A 17,897-nucleotide genomic window follows, 5' to 3' on the forward strand; every position below is an offset into this window, starting at 1 on the left:
CCTGCCACTTATTGTGGAACATTGCATTTAAGAAAGGCTTGCAGCTGGTATTGATGACAGGCAAAGAGACCTCTGTCACCATCATCTTAGGCAACAATTACTCAGCTCCAAAATATGTTACTGGATCCTCACTGGAAAGAAAAAAAATGCAACTGCCACCTGTAAGCAAACAAAAAAGCACAACTCATTTTTGCACACATGAGATTTGCAATGGCAATTAGAACCTAACTCAAGCTAATCCTCCTCAGAGGCAATTTCCACAGGCTATACTGCAAATGGTGTAGGAAGCAGCAGGATGTGGGAATAATTTGAAGAAATACTGAAGTGAGTCAGAACTTGTAGAAGTAACAAAATTTTTCACCTGCTTAAGAGATGTAAATCACATTGCATCTGAACAAATAAAGCAGTTGAGAAATCCAGAAGATGCTTTTTCCATTCAGCCTTCCCTGTTTGTTTCCTCCTCTGTTTCACTGTTTTTCTAAGGACTCATTCAAAAGATTTTCTTCAGCACTATGCTTCCACAGTTCCATGATTCTTAATACCTACACTGGTTCTCACAAGTAGTAAGACTTAACATGCATGCTATTAATACCAACATAGCCCTTCTTTATTCTTAAATAAAATACAGCTGCAAATATTACTCGAAAACAAATCCCAAGGACTATATATTTATGTAAGATGGCATTTTTCACTACTACTAATAAAACTCTTAACTAGCATGTCTCAAAGAGTGCTCATGAAGCTTTTCTTTTCAAGAACCAAGGCAGGGGGCTATGTTTTTGGATCTTAGTTTACAGGAGAAGGTGAAAGCAGAATTGCTCAGCACTCACCACTTTGGCTAACAACAGCTATTTTGGTGACAGGATCTATACTGTTTCTCAGATGACAGCATCTGAGAAAAAAGTAAACTTAGATATTCCTACGGCACTAATATCTTCATTAGAATTGTTAATTGGAATACACAATTTTTCATTTTATTCAAACTACCACTCTAATAGAGAGCCAAAGGGAAACTAAGGGCTGTAGCTTAGAAGTGACTAGACAGCAAATGCTGCAACCTTGTTAATTGTGAAAAATTTATTTTCATTACATACATATGAAGGTAAAAGATTTCAGTGAATAGTGTTTTGAACAAGCATTTCAGTTAGACAGGAATCTGTTAGTGTAGCTAGACCAAAACTAAATGTAAATAAATGTCAAGTTAGTGTTTTACTTTTATTTAGCAATTCATTTCTAGTGTGTATGTACAGAATTCATTTTCCAGGTAGAATATGAGAGACAGTCATATTGCAACATTTACATTCCTTGTATAAAATGGTATAATACACATTTTCAGCTCGGTGCAGTTATATAAATATGTACAAAATAAACATTATTGTAGTTAATATATTCAGACGAGGTATTATTTAGCAACATCAAAAGCAGATGCACATAAATCTAAGTGAAAATGGTGAAAAACACCTTTATGACATTAGTGACCAGTACTTTTATATATGAAGTAGTATTTATTGACTGTGGCTCCTCTTTCAAGCCTCCTGTGGGCATTTGGTAACTTTAATAAAACAGAAGTAATTGAGAAGCATAATTACATAAACACCACAATCAGATGGTTTGAGTCCATCCTGATTTCAAATGGATAACAACATAAAACATACACATTTGTTCAGAGCATAAAATATTGCACAAGAGCGATTTCTTTTGAGGAAGATAATTCCCATCCTTGTGAACAGCAAAAAGGGTTCTTATACATATAAAGAAACTAGATATTTGCAGTTTCTAAAACAAGGAACATTCAGTAATACTGTCAGAACTGTCATCCATTAACTTCTTCCCAGCCTATTTTGTGGCAATGGTACGTCACTAGCAAGATTTGGCAAAGAGAAGTCAGATGGACAGTACATGTATATATTTATCACAGGCCAGACCAGATCCAATAGTTACCTAACCAACTGTTGGACACCTTCAATTATCTGACAATTTAATCCTTAAGGAAACAAGAAAGTCTTCAAATGCTAGTCACAGTGATAATCACACAGTAGTAGAGTAAGATTCCATTCTCCTCTGTTTGGAAACCATCTTGTCCAAGTTTCCAGTTTGGAGTGTGCTTTCTTCAGTCTCACTGTCACTGCTGTCTACAACTGTGTGATCCAAAGCCATCTGACCAGTCCTCCTGTGTAGATGAAAGTTTACCCCACTCTCCTGTATGGAGTTAGTTATAAAATCTTCATCAGAAGAATGAAATGACTCATCATCTCCTGTGAAATGGTTGACAATGTGAATCCCATCAAAAGTGGGTTGGTCTGAGAAGTCTCTCTGTCCTTTTAGGCATTTGATCTGTTTAAAACAAACACACACACACACACAAACAAGTAGGATTTAAATTAATCAGAGCTAAGGAGTCCAGCAGCAAGTTCAAAACAAAACCACTCAATTTTCAGTAAGCCTTTCCTCACCAGATTAAAGTAAACATTAGAAGTAGCAACCATTTTCCTGATCACTTCTGGAAGCAGAACAGAATGACTTCTCACTCCTGGCTGTCCAGAGACCTTGAAAGAACGTCTTAAAAGGTACTTTACATATTCCAAAATTCTTCTCATACACACGACTATTTCAGGTACCTAGAATCACTAATGACAGATTTCTCCAGGACACTTACTGCATCTTTAGCATCCCCATGAATCTTCATACAGCATAAACAGATCACAATTTCACTTTTAGGAAACAATGCAAGACAAAAGATCATTCTCAGATTGTGAACAGATACATGAACAGTTGTTCAGAATGTACTTCAGAGTTATAAACTATTTAACTGTGTATTCAACCTATTCACAAGTAAAACCTAAAGCTCTGAAGTCTGGCAAGTCTCCTGTTCATTAAGTCAAAATAACCATAGCTCACTGAAGACTTTTCTGAGAAATTTCTTTAGAAATTTCACTTGTCCTAACTTTTAGTAACAATTATCTCCGAGTAAGTCTGACAACTGCAAAGTGTAACAAGAATCCCAAGGATGTAGAAAGACATTGAAATGCATTACAGAAACTTCTTAACATCACTCTTGTCAGCTTCAAAAGGAAGGTGCATCAAGTGCTATTTTCTAAGCAACTCTTAACAGTATCAGAGATCTGGAAAGGAGAGAGAAAAAGCCTGAGGAACTACTTACATCATGAATGTATTCCATGTTCCAGAAATGCGAAGCAATATTCAGCTTGATAAATAAGAAGTGCATGTAGGTCCTTGCTGTTTATATCAGTAGCAGATTTTAGCTTCCCATAATGGGGAAGAAGGAATTTCTGTATTTACCATGGGCTTATGTAAAAGATGCAAAGTTTAGAAAAAAGATTGCAAGAATCACAACCATTCAAGAAGCTGTCAGATCCAATGTAGACAGTATATAAAAGCTCCACACATCCCATCACTTTAATGTTTATCAAAATGTTCCTGCTAGGAACACACGTTCATGCTGTAGACCTAAACCTTGGATGCATATATGCATACTAACTAGTATTTGCCTTTTCTTATACACTTAAGTTGCAGCTGTTTCACAAGAAACTTGATTGTTTAAAGACAAACAAAACAAGTTTCACACTCAGACTGCACAGTTCATGATGCAATACCTTACTTAGGCCGTGTGTTAGATATTAGACAGCAACGTTTGTCAGGAAGGGGTAACTCTTGCTAGTATACCTGGATGCATTCTTGCATTAGCGAGAAGCATTGTCCCTAGAAATATGTTGTGATGTGATTAGCTGCCAGATGGTCAGTTTCCAGAACAGCTATCAGTTTTACTCACTAGGAAAACTAACTCCAGGAAAACAGAACAGCCCCACAAAAGCTGAACATGTGACTACAAATTTCCACATTTCAGTAAGAAATGAAAGCCTCCATGTCTGCACACTTAAGCCATTCGTTCATCTGTACTGTAAATGTGATGTTCCATGTCAGTTCTAAACATTCTGAAAGCGAAGCTGGTGACCTCAAATGTTTTCCTGAAAGCTTCAGCATGCGATACCTTTAGATGAATGCATTTCAGAACCATGACAAAAGTCGTGGTTTGACAGTTTCAAGCAGTAGGCTTTTCAGACACCAAGTGTAAGCCCAAGAAAAAAGCTGTTGATCAGGAAAAAATTCTAATACTAGCTATGCAAAATCCTAGAGAGAGTGGGAAAACTGTAACTGTAATTAAGGTAACAAAAAGACAACAATCTGTTTCCTTCCAGAAACACTTTTTTTGGCCTGCAGCTTTACCCTTGCCTGCCTTTTTCAACTGCTCACGTTCAAGAGGAATAAGACTGCTAGGAAGAAACATCAACATATTGCAGAGAATGTGTGATAAAACTGCATGGTCATACAGTCTTGTAACATTTATCTGCTTGAAAAATGACTTGCACAGGGAAATATGGAAGCAGAATTTTTATTATGGGAATAAGACTAACTGATGAAGACTATGTGGGAGTCCTGATATACGATACACCTCGAGACAGCAATATCTCAAAGTAGTGAGCAAGGTCAACAGCATAGTACACCATATGGAGAAAGGCATAGCCAGTACATTGTGGGTCTGTTCCTACTGTATCTAGTACTCAGACCGCACCTCACTTTGCATTTGCTACCTCAACTACTTCCTCAGCACAAGAAGCTGATGAAAAGATTCACTGGAGATCATCAAAAAGTTAAAAGGCAGAAGCTCATGCTGTAAGATGAATGAGAAGTGTGCTCCTTACTGAAACATGTGATGGGAGAAGATAATACAGAACAGAAGGTGGTTTGAATACAAAGGGAAAATACTTAATTACTAATAAAGACTTAAAGCAGATTGCTGAGAGACTGAGGAATCTCCATCCTCAGTGCTTTTCAACAACCACATGACAAAGTCCTCAGCAACTTTTGAAATCGTTGGTCAACGCTGTTCTGAGCAGGTAGTTAAGCAGAGACTCCCAGGGTCCCTTCCAACCTGGAAAGATTCCAGTTCAGTTATGTGTGAACAAACACCTTGATACTTGCCAAGAAACGACCACACTCGTTAAAATATGCACGCTGTCATTCATATCGTTTTCTAATTGTAAAAACAGAAGCAACATACTGTTTAAACATAGGTTTTTGAAGTAATGTACTACAATATAATCTTGAAAACATTGAAAATAATTTCTCAATTGAAATACAGATGTAAGATTTGCATCTTAATTTTTTTTTCAAATATGAATGTTGATAAAATGAGATTTTGAAATCAACTCATTCAAGAAAAGCATCCAACAAGATGAGGGTGTGAAGACTCACACTGTTTTCAGTTTTGATTAACTTTGGAGTTGAAGACACTTCAAGGGCATCTCCATCTAATATTTGTTCAGGCATATTTCTGAAAGAAACCCATTATCTGTAGCATCTGCTGCAGTAGAAAGGCTTGGTAAGGCTTCTTGAAGCATTTGGAACAACTTCCAGACAGGATGTATTCCAGTGTGATTAGATATCAGCTAATATCAGTTAAAAGTTCTAACAAATGTTTAGTAAATGGTGTAAGAACTATTCAGGCATGATCCTGAAAACCCTGATCACAATGCTTTCCTTTGCCTTATTTATAAAACTGATTAGTCCCACCCATTTTAGCCTTTTCTCCTGAAGCAGCAGCACTCATACAACCACAGGCTCATAAGGGTTGGAAGGACTACTGGGGATGCTCTAGTCCAATCCCTCACATTCCCTACAGTACGTTACACTCAAACCCACTGATAACTTAGTTGCTCTTTAACTTCCTTCCAGACTTTCCTTAACTTCTCTACATCTACCTTAGGGCATAGAGAATATCCTTGAACTAAAGTTGTGTAGTGGCTATAACGTGATATTTCTTTTTGTTTTTAATATACTGCCTCTTCATTCCCAGCATTGTTTTGTTGTTTCTTGTCACTGTTGTACACTGAACCAATGATACTACAGGAGTCTCAGTGATAACTACAAAATATCTTTCTTGAATTGTGAATAACAGCGCGTAAGCATAGCTTAAAATTTTGTAGTTGATAAATTCCCTTTTTGTTATTTACGAGTTTCAACTGACTTCTTGAGATCTTGACCAGCATTGTATTGTTTGAAGATAAGAAAGTAAAACATCACATCAGATGCTATTCATATAGCAAAGCATCATATCGATCTATTCAGAAGTCTAATTAAGGACTCAAGGGAAAAAATATTTTACTGCCATTCTTACTGTTTCATCTGAAGAAAAATAACAGCTTTTTTCTTGCAGCCATGTTGAACTGAATATGGACTTACACCCCAGGTACACACCAGGATCTGTCACTTATTTTCTCTTTTGTAAAGAGAGAGAATACCACTTTATCCTTTCAGTACTAGGTCCGATCCTACTTCTTTTGAAGGGAACTAAACTTGTATCATTCCAATTACCCCAAATCAGACGACTGTGGTTGTTTTTACTGCTTCAGTTTTGCAAGAACCTCAGAACTCATCAAATCTGTAAAACTAGGTCTGCTAAACCCACAGGTCTTGCTTTAATTCTCAAATTCAGGTCATATTGTCTAGATGACTGCAGCTTTTACCCAGTTTTCATTATAACATTCACATGCTCTTCAGAACACTTTCAAAGGGCTAATAACATTATGCAACTAAAATATAGTTCACTGTTGTTCCTTCAAAAGCCATCTGAACCGAAAACACAATTGTCACAAGTAAATGATTAAGTCTTCACATGTACACACCATTCTGTGATTAAAAGATTCAGCATTCTAAAGAGAATCTGTGTCCCCTATTTGTCAACATATTAAGAGACTGGTGAATAATGGTATACTTCCAGAAGTGCAAAAAAGAAAAGAAAGCCGTCAGTATTAACAACCAGATGCTTGAACCCCAATAAACTTTCTTACCTGATGCTGACTGCCTCATCGAGCCAGGCAAGAGGGAGAGACAGTAAAGAGAAATTCAGAAGTTTAAGCACAATTCATAATTTCTTAAATGTTAAATGAAATTTAATTACCAGAAACATAACTTGCTTGCAGCTTAGTCCCTTTGTTTTCTTAAAAATAAATGGTAAGTTGAGTTTTTAAAAGTGGGGTCTTTACAATTAAAAGTTCTACTTAAATCCTAGGAAATGTTTTTGCTTAACCCCTGAGTTGTTTTTTTTTTAAGCTTGAAATTCAGGGGTGGAAAGAAGTCCAAGTAAAACGCTATTTCATTTCCTTCAAAAGGCTTCAGTAATCAATTCTGGAGACTCATCCAATTCTGAATGCTTGTCAGTACGTATTCAATCTACTCGCAATAGGGTAAGCAAGCAGTACACAAATTAGATCAAAATATAAAAATACGACCACTCACGTTGGTGTTACAAAGCTGTTATTGTCAGGAGACAGTATGTTAAATTTGTCCCACTCCAGTTTAATGCACACACTAGCATGTTATCGTTTCTTTTTAAAAGACTCCCAGCAACTTCCTTTGGGAAAACAGTCACATTACAAAAAATTAAGCAGTCACAGCATTTCAGAATGAACAAATGGGAAATGTAACTAAAAAGACATACCAGTATTATGTCTAGTTGACATAATGTTGAAGCATTTCTACATGTACACACAAAAAGAATAAACAAGATTAACAAGCCTTTTCATGCTATGTTTTCACTTCCACAAACACACACATCTCAAGACATCTTATGCCTTCTGAAACCCATTTTTAAATATGAGGTCCTACATCCACAGTGAGCCATGTTCATACTGAAACTGTCGCAATAAACTCTGCTCAAATGGAGAAATCACAGGCTAAACTAAACAAATGCAGGAACTAATATTAGCAATCCTTCATCTAAAAGGATTCTTAGCAGGTTTAATGTCTGTACAGCTACAATGCAAATGGTGGTTGTAAAGTTCCCCAATACAATCAACTTCCTTATACAAGGGCTGCTTGCTATGTATTGCTACAGAGCTGCATCAGGGCATTTTAATGAAACCTTAAAATTATTGCTCTGAAAAGTCAGATACTTAAGATGAGCAGAACAAAGTCATGCAATCAAGAAAAACAGTTTAATGCAAAAAAAGAACTATTTTAAAAGGCATCCTTCATTTTCCTCAGTTATGAGGCAGCTTATACGTGGATCATATGCAAAAGGCAGGAGTATTGAGACTTTCCTGATAACGTGCACAACCATCAAGCAAACGTAAAAGAATTCAGCGATGTATATTACATCAGGTTTTCTTTGTGTAGAAACATGATTATGGTCACTAAATTTAAAAAATAAATTTTAAATATTTGCTGAATTAGAAATGCACTGTCAATACAGCCAAGACAAGGCTCAAGGTTATGGCTTTCAGCACCTGTGAATTTCCTGTTTCATATCACTGAACATTGCATTCTTTTGCTGCTGTTGTTATTTGGTTTTGTCCATCACCCCATCTCACCTCCACACCCCGAAAGCCATAGCTATAAACACAGCTACCAGCAATGTCAGACACAAGGGTCATTCCTGGAAATTACTGATGATTCAAGAAACCCAAACCAGCCAGTACAGGAGCCAAATCCAGGAACTCCCATGTACTCTGCTTACTACGGTTAACCTGATCATTGCTATTCCTCCTGAGGGAGAGGCCTTAACAAATAACAGGGACTCGTTTAAAAGACAGCAGTTGAGAAGGACCTGCAGTGGGATTCTCTTTAGTGAGAGCCACGTGAAAAGTTATAGAAACAGCCATCCTTACATCTCTTACAGAAACCATTTTGGGCTCTCCATTGCTCCATCTACCACTAGATTTAGAAAATGAAGCAGATAAAAATACATTTTGCAGACCACAAAAGATTTGTGAGAAATACACAAAACCAAGAAGAAAAAAAAAGAAGTGAAATTTTTCTTTGATTTTGAGGCAGACATGGAGATCTGCAGAGATATTCTTAGCAGAGGAATTCAGGAAATATGTTACATCTTCACGATTTCAGGCAGCTTTTATTTTAAACATTATGACATAAGCTATTAAGACTTTTCCAGAACAACTTGGAGTCTTAATGATTTACTTCATAAGTTCCATTTCAATTTCAGCTCTAATTCACCAATTTTGAGACAGACACAACAGACAAATATATTCTTAGACAAGAAGTATTACTAAGATGTTGTATTTACTTTCCCTGAGATTTAATTTCATATTATTTAAAAACAAAAAATCAGCAACAAGATAAAAACAGGAAATTGTCTGGAGTTCATAGAAATGCAAGTAATTCAACATGTTCCAATGCTGTTGAAGAGACGTGAACAGAAATATGAGTGCATTTGAAAATGCCTTAGGAGACTGGAAAACTATTTCATGAAAATTTTAATACAACACTAACATGGACAAAAACCCCATTATTTCCCCTTGTACAGAAAATAAAGTTAGCCTGAAGTACTGGAGGTGGGAGCTTTATATAAATTTACATTCTAGCAGACTGAAATCATCATAACACAGCCTAACAATCTGTGTTTTCCTCTTCTTCATACCCTCAAAAGCAGCGTCTGCAAGGCAGGACAAATCAGGAGTATTCAATACATGAATAGCATAGGAGTTTAGCAAGTCCCTTTGAAATCATGGTGTTAACTAGTCACTGGAGGATCTAAACCATATCCCAGCATACTCAGGACTGTCTGGGACTCGGTACATTTGGCTATTTAATTGAGACAGAGTTTGATGTGATTAAGATAGGAACTCTACAAAATTCACAATGGACCTTCATAGAAGTTAGTGAACCTAGATAGATCCTGTTGGCTGCTTGCTTCCTCAGTACTCAAGAACCCCAAGAATTTTATAATGTACATATCAAGGAAAATTAGCTGGCAAGTATATTTAAGAGGATTTGGCGCAGTACTTGGCTCCATTTGTAATGTAATAAAACTCATTTTAGAGAAGCGATTTGATTTGTTTTTGGGTTGCTTCTGTTTTCTTTGAGCAGAAAGCAGCAGATAGAGGGAATTAATTTTGTATTACATTTAGTCTGGCATGAAAGTTGAAAGAAGGCCATTTGCAGCATAACCTAATGGCAGAAAGATGCTCTATTTGCCTCCAGAATCTTATGTGACTGAACTTCTTGATCTACAGCACCTCAAAAAAGTAAAACTCTTTCTGGAGTTTATAAACTGAATTTAGTCTAATATCATAGCTAGCAGTACAGCCTGTCAACTGGCTACAGCAATTGCAGCAAAACTGCAGTTTTCAAACTGACAACAAGGTAAGTTAATTGAAAGACAGAGCAAATATTAGACACTAGGTTTGGTATTTCATTGTGGGCCCAAACAAGAACAATAGCATTATTTACCAGAAAGGACAAAGGCTGCTTTTTTGGCTGTACAAACATGGCTGGTGTTCTTAAAAGACAAAAGCCCAAAGTCTACAGACATTCTTTTCCTGTCATCTACACAGATTAAAAACAACAGTCATAATACACTATAATTTTAGATTAATCTTCCCAATTCACCATTAATTATTTGAACTCCAAGTTCATTGTGCAATAAACTACAAAATTATCCTGTTTAAAAAGTTACCTTTGGGTCAGCCTTTAACAAAAAAAAGCGTTAAAAAGCAGTTTGTGTGGGCCAACATGTTGCTCTATTTACCACAAATGGATTTTGCTGATCATATTACTAGACAGAACTTAAGCTACTGCTTAATGTGTCACAAGTGCAAAGCAAAACAGCAGCAAGAAATTTCCAAGACTTAGTCATTTCATGCCTTTAAAGGTATACTTTTTTCTCTTATAGCACTGAATACATGGACTCTGTTTTAGATTGCTAGCTTCTGTAAATCATATTCAGTTTCACTGTAGTGTGAAACCCTACAGATGCCAGCAAGTTGAAATAAACTGTGAAGTAGCTTTAATGCATTAAAGCTCATCTCTAGTTGTTTCAATATGCATTTCGTGTTACTCTGAATGTAAGAGTGCATTTTATAACATTTATAAATTAAAAACCACATTTTTTAGTATTACCAGTTAAAAGAGCTCTAGATTCAAAAGGAAATACGGTAAATATATGTTGTATATCAGTTTTAGTAAAGACAAGATTGCTGTGTTGTAAATGTGACACAGATTAAAACTAGCAACAAGCATACAGACCAGAAGGTTTCCAGTGAATCAGAACAGGAAACCAATAAACAGATCAATGGGAGGTCATGACTTTTTGATCACTGCACTGTATGGTTAAAGACTTCTTGACCTACTGCCATGTAATCAAATTAACCTTTAGAGTTCTGTATCAAGTATAAAATAAAAAACAGCACTAAGGAAGTACTTAACTTTTAAAGCACATATATTTTGTATAATTCAGTCTCTGGTAACTAAGTCGTGTTCTGACTACTGAGGGAGATCTTGACAAATTTGTTGTAATGAGATCATACGCAATTCCAAAAAAGTTCTAAGCTAACTCAGCCTTGGGAAGTTTCTATAAGTAGCTAGCTGGTAGGCGGAAGGAAAGTTCCCAGAAACTCTTCCCACAAGAAGTTCTAATGAAAGTGTTTATTTGGAGTGAGGACACGGCAACAAAAACATTTTAAAACAGCAGCATGATCACATTGAATGTACTGTGATTATCATAAACTTCTACCCAAAGAGCTACCTAAATCTCACTGCTCCTTTTCCCTAGAGCACGTGTCTATAAATAGAAAAATGACTGAAACCTCAAGTGTTAGCTAGAACGTACTGGCTGATACAGAGACTGAAAATGCACCCATAATGCGCGCAGTTACAGGAAACGATCATTTCGCACTTTTACTCTATTCTTTTAAAACAGGGAGTTAACCTCAGCATTTTTAAGCAGACCAAGTAACATTTATTTTTACCTGACACCTGAACTTCTATCTGTGCTGCCTGCCTTTCTGAGAACAGGATGGCTAGAAACATGCTAACACACAGCATTCCTCTCCTGAGCTATTTCTCAAGGAGGAAATAGCCACCATACATAGGTGCATCTAACAACGTTTTTTTCCAAGGAGCAATTACTCTAAGTTCAAACCAGTACCTCACTCCTTCCACTTCTGAATTCCTAACAGAACTTGTTTTGTATGCAGAAACACGGGATAGATCTGACAAAGTTCTATATGGAATAGCAGACAGGTCACACAGTTTTAAAGAAATAAAAAATGACTGAATAAGAAGTGCATTATTACTGCAATAGTAAAATAATGTTACCTATGATCAGTTTACTTCCTTTGACAATCCAGATAAACTCTAAACAGGGACTCTATAGTTCAGGTAGCTGCATTCACTTCTATTACTGCAATCAATAACTAGTATATTTCTCCACAAGACAGATCTGGAGCTTAGATGTAGTAGGATACAATCAGGAAAAAAAGAAAAAAAAAACACAAAATGAAATGTTTCTACAATCGCCAAACTTCATTTATTTTATCATTGAATCTAATCTGTCAATAGTGGCAGTGAAAGCTAAGATTTGTATCTAAAACTGCTGCCCTCATCTTCTAGTCCCACCGCAGTGAACAAAGTCATACCTGCTCTGCGAGGAGACTGGAACAGTGTTCCTGGTTACACTGTTGGCTTTGTTGAAGGCATTACTGAGGGGTGAATAGTTGGAATCAGTATGGAATCAGTCCTACCTTCCTGAGCAAGTGTAGGATGCCTGATAGGTCTAGTAGGTCTAGACTACAAACACCTGTTCACAACTAATCAAAATAATTCACCAATTTTCCATAAAATACACACTGCATAATGGTTTCACTTCTTCACTGCTTAGTTTAAGACAGACTGCTTAGTTTTTAAAGCCAGCTCTTTTAAAGTATAAAGTAATGGGAAAGTACTAGCACTCATCTGCTCAGCCTTGCACTTCTATAACAACACTGGTATGACCTAGCCAGTGTAATATCTTTTGATTCTCAAGGAGAGGCTGAATTAAAGGAATAAAGCAATTCACTTTTCTAAAGCACACAGTATATATTTAACTATCCTGTGCAGACAAAGCCGCTACATTAGACTTGGTGTTCACAAACCACATGACCTCACAAACGCTATCTTATCACATCACAGGTTCCTCAGACTGACCACAACCACTTAAATCAGACTCCACCAGCACGGAGACTCTGTATCTTTGACACGTACCAGTAGACCAACTACATTTTTAGCTGTCCAGCAGCTTTGCAAGAACTTTGCTTGTGGGGAGGGAAAAATCTGATGGTCTCTTGTCCAACTGTGCTTGTGAGATATGGAGGAAGAAAAACTCATGATTTATTGTGCTATAGACTTCCACCACAAGTTGAAACGCTTTGTAAATCTGAGGGCTAACATATTTCCTTTCAGAGACAGCATTTCTTATCAAGTAAGAAAACATTCACAGAACCACATATTTTGAAAGCACTCATCCAATAAAAAAAACTACTAGAAGGTGATAATGTGATTCTAGTCAGTATTGAGAAGTACTTTGCACAATTTAATACAGTATTTGTAGCAAGAATTAGCAAGCATTTTAGCAAGAATAGTGGAATGAATTAGGAACAGTGAAACTGACAAATCATAGAAATTAGCTGCTTTACAAAAGCAAGCACAAAAAAATGACAGTCAGGAAGAGCCCATTACATATCTGCTGGTACTACATGGAAAGTAAACAGTACACTTCTTCCAACCTTTCCTGAACCTCATTATCTGCAATACAAAAGAGAGGAAGTAATCTGACAAAAGACTGAGTAAAAATGTATTATATTCAATTGTAAATACTCCATGAAAAGTACTAAGACTTTTTTGGGACTTCCTCATCTCTAGTTCTGATGAAATCTGTTTATTTCCAAGATCTATAAGGCTGATCCATTTGATCTCAATTTATTAACCCAAATGATTAGTTACACAAGTCACCACCCTATAAATGTCTTCAGTGAATAACTTTGTTTTTAGTAGTGTGAACTAGGATTCACTTCTTCCAGTTAATCCTTCTATGTTCATTACCCAAAGCTACATACAACCCATTCACAGCTATAAATGTTACTTAAAGATGTGCCCCCATTCCAGTTATTTATGACAAACACAGCATAGGCACATCCAAACAGAGGAGCTGAGCAATGGTAGTTTAAGTACATCAGAATTAAGCTCAGAGTTGCTTTCCCTGCTTCGAGCCTAGAGGCATTTCAGACTACAGAGCATTTGATTTGCAAAGCACTGAATCTGACTCAAAGAGAACTACAAGAAAATAAACAGGAAAGACAGAATGCTCCCTGGTAGTAAGCCAGAAATATGGAAGAAATCATTTGGCAGTTTTTAAACACAACTTACTTATCATGGAACTTTGTGGTATTTTAAGACCAAAAGGAATTGTTAACATGGTGTGAACTTTCCTCTTATGCATTATAACACATTAAACTATTTGGTTGTTGTATATGTGATCTGTATGAAATTTTTCATCCTTCATACTGATGGCTTTTGCTTACTTTCCCTTCTCCAATCTAGTTTCTAGTAGTGAAGCTTTCTAGACTTTCACTGAGTTGCAAAACGTAGCCTTAATTCTTAGCTTTAGCCATATTACTCCTTTGGTCATATCTTACGCATCATCTTCAAAGTAATTATCTAAAGTGTCTTGAATTTTATTACAGAAGCACAATCTTTTAAAAGCATTGTATGTAATCTCCAACTTTTATATCTCTCTTCATTAAGGCAATCTTAAAATGTAAGCTCACCAGAAACAAGATCAGACAATGAGATAACACCTGTATCAGAATCTTACTGACTGCATTAGTTTCTTACAACATAATATCAGATCCACCCCTAGATAAAAACTAAGTGGGAAAAGAAAGTAAACTAGCAGTCTCTATTTCCCTAAGAACTCAAGTTTTCAAATGCTAAATAAATAAATAAAAGGAAAACTCCCCTTTTCTCATTGTCAAGAAGCAAGAACAATTCAAAAAAAAATAATAAAAAAAAATTATTTAAATAATTAATTTTATTAATTTATTTTAATAATTAATTTAAAATAATTTATTTTGAGGTTACTCTAGTCTTCTAAAAAACCTCAAAAAATTGTTTTGGAAAATAATGCTTCAGTCATCTACCATCAGTTTTCCACTAGCTGTGCTGAAATGTTGCTGATGAGGGCAGTTGGCAGAGGGCTTTAGAATCTTTTTAGCACTAACCTTAGCAGCACACAAACATGACGATTTTGGTTTTCATTCAAATACAAAAGCATACACAGGATTTCTACATTGGAAAGCTCTCTCCTTCTTCTCAAAATACATTAAACAATTATTTATTAAAAGTATCTCTCATATAAGAACAGCTAGAGCTGTTCTTAATTTGTGCTGAGGAAGAGAAATGAATAAATGCACAGCAAAGATAGCTGAGAAGCCACTAGCTGATCTTCCTCCATAGAGACACAAATTGTGCTGGCTGATGAAGGTGACTAAACAATAGTGTAAGAAACAAAGTGAAGGGCACTGAACAGGTGGTATAGTCAAAACTTGTATTTTACTTCACATATCTTCTCTGTATTTGTTACACCTTCTAGAATAAGTTCACAGACAAGTCCTAATTTAATCTTTTATAGGGGGTGTGTGTTCCTTGAGAACAGGAAGTGATGTCAGATAAAGATCACAGTATCTTTTGAAAGCTACACTCAAAAATCACAGATAAATTCACGGGTTTCCTTGACCCCACAGATGTCTCGAACTTTTTATCTGGAATTTTTTTAATTTTTTTTTTTTTTTTTTTTAATCTAAGAACACAGATAAGAGTAGAAACTACGGGAATTGTAACGAATATTTTGTAGATCAAAAGACAATTACTTGTCTTACATAAGAACAAAGGAAAAATGCATCATTCTCTTCTGAGTATTCTTTGGCCACACGTGAGCTAAAAACAACTACCAGATCCCTCAGGTGTAAGAAGAGTCAAAAATGGAGCTTAAAACAAACAAAACTCTTCCACAACTTATTCTGCGATGTATATACATCTAAAATGTGTTAAAACTGCATTAAAAAGATAGAAAGTGAGCAAAATCAGCACCTTGTAAGTGAAATTTTAGACATATTATCTCAGAGCTACTGAATGCTAGTTCTTTGAAAACAGGAATTTGAACCCATCTGGATAATAACAATTTCCACTTGCAACAAAAAATATATCATGATTGTTCTTCACTCAGACAATCAGTGTCATTGTCTTACTCTCAAATATAAAGGGAAAGCTCATGTTAAGTGAAGGAAGCACTAAGTTCCTGCATGTTGCTGCTCCTGCTTCAAGAAGCTGTTCCCTAATGCAGTTGTAAAAGCATAACTCTGCTTAAGTTGTACTGAACTCTCTACACAGTTTGTGACTGTAGAGACTGCTTGCTTTGGGGTACTTCAGTGCATACTAGGCCTTTAGCTTTTTATTAAAATTGTGCTGAGTTTAAGACTGAAGGCTACATTTGAAATAAATTAGTAATAAATAAAAAAATAAAATTTAACAGCAAAACAAACTCATTAGAGCAATTCAAGAGACAGACAACCTAGCACTATGACAAGGACAAATTTTAAAAAGATCTGCTTCAAATACCAACTTAACCTTCAGCATTTCAGTCCTAAATCACGAAGACTTACAGACGGGAAACCACTTGCTTCTGTCTCCAAAGGTGTCTTGTGGTCTGCCAGTGTAGTTTGTGGGTACACAAGTTAATTCTAATCTTTTGTACCACTCCTGTAATCTAGGTAATACATATTAGCCTTGCAACATCCAACAGGAAGCAGAGACAGCTGCTGTGTAATATATATACAGTGACTGTATGCACAACAGGGTAGTATGTGAAATGAAGAACTTAAGGAGTTTGTAAATCATTTAATTTCATTCAGTTTGAATTAAAAGTAAAAAAAAAAAAAAGTGGCAAACTATGAAGTACCTCTTTCCCTTTCCTCCCTCCAGTAGTTCATTTCAACAAATGACAAACTAGTTTATGACCCCTGTTTTCCTTAAGCCCTCAACTTTACTTAATGGAAATTGAAAGCATTTCACCCCCCCCCCCAAGTTTGCTGCTTGCTTGAGTGATATTTTAATAACATTTTAGGATCTAATCAATGGGAACTTCACTGAAGTTCTAGCACCCAGCGTACAATCAGAGTACACAAACCAAGTTACCAAGTGTGCAATGCCTGCATACTTGTGCCATTTACACTGCATCAGTTAGAGCAGGTTAAATTGTAAGGTCAAGGAACAGAGTATAGCATCATCAGATCTTCTGTACCAAAGGCAGTTGAGACAAGCTTACAGAATGTACTGACAAGTAACAAAGCTGTCTGGTAGCAATTGCAGCCTGTAAAAGCTGTATAGTATCAACAGCACTTTAAAAATCCTTGTAAATTACAGGAGACCACAAACATTTAGATATAGACGTAAGAAAGGAAGTAAAATGAAGAAAATATTAGCTGTAAAGACTGATCTATAAAACTGCAATAGAATGTGAGAATGTGCAAGGAGACTACTGGATTTTAAAAGCTCTGAAAAGTTAAGGTTGTGACTTCCTATTTGTATCTATTGCAAATTTCAGGTCTTCATGCTAGAGTTTCAGCCTTCCACGAGAAGGCCATAAGGCAGAAGATAAGCAGCTAGCTGTGCACCCAATAAAAAAAACAATCAGTAAGGAGGAAGGGGAGCATAACTCTAATGTGACACTAAATACATGTGACTTTGAATTTTGATAGGTTGTGTAAAACAAAAGACGGCTGTTAACTTTCTCAGGAATCAACACAGACCAACTGACATATTTACTGAAGTTAAAACTGCAAGTTGATTTAATTGATTTACAGGCACAAGAACTCAGTTTGAGAGCGGCCTTGAGGAAATTAAAGATGAATTCTGCATTTAACTAAAGATAAAAGAAAGCAATATAAAATCTTGTACTAATCTATAATCACAATCTGCTCCAAAAGTAATGCCTTCCATTTCATTACATTGATTCATGACATCAGAGGCATGTGTTAGAGATTTGG

At 36.0% G+C, this 17,897-nt stretch overlaps 1 protein-coding gene across 10 annotated transcripts in view; it reads right to left on the reverse strand.

Annotated features, from left to right (window-relative positions):
• Positions 1-1,201: 1,201 nt before the first annotated feature.
• EVI5 (ecotropic viral integration site 5) overlaps positions 1,202-17,897 on the reverse strand; it is a 65,827-nt gene continuing 49,131 nt past the window's right edge. For all 10 annotated transcript variants that reach the window (XM_065741615.1, XM_065741595.1, XM_065741624.1 and 7 more), the window contains one exon: positions 1,202-2,334. In XM_065741615.1, the coding sequence (XP_065597687.1) occupies positions 2,029-2,334 (306 nt within the window). In that variant the 3' untranslated portion in view covers positions 1,202-2,028. The remainder of the gene's footprint in view (positions 2,335-17,897) is intronic.

Source organism: Cyrtonyx montezumae, unplaced genomic scaffold (genome assembly GCF_038088225.1).
Source record: "Cyrtonyx montezumae isolate F1298 unplaced genomic scaffold, pur_monq_1.0 scaffold_1, whole genome shotgun sequence".
NCBI classification, from domain to species: domain Eukaryota; kingdom Metazoa; phylum Chordata; class Aves; order Galliformes; family Odontophoridae; genus Cyrtonyx; species Cyrtonyx montezumae.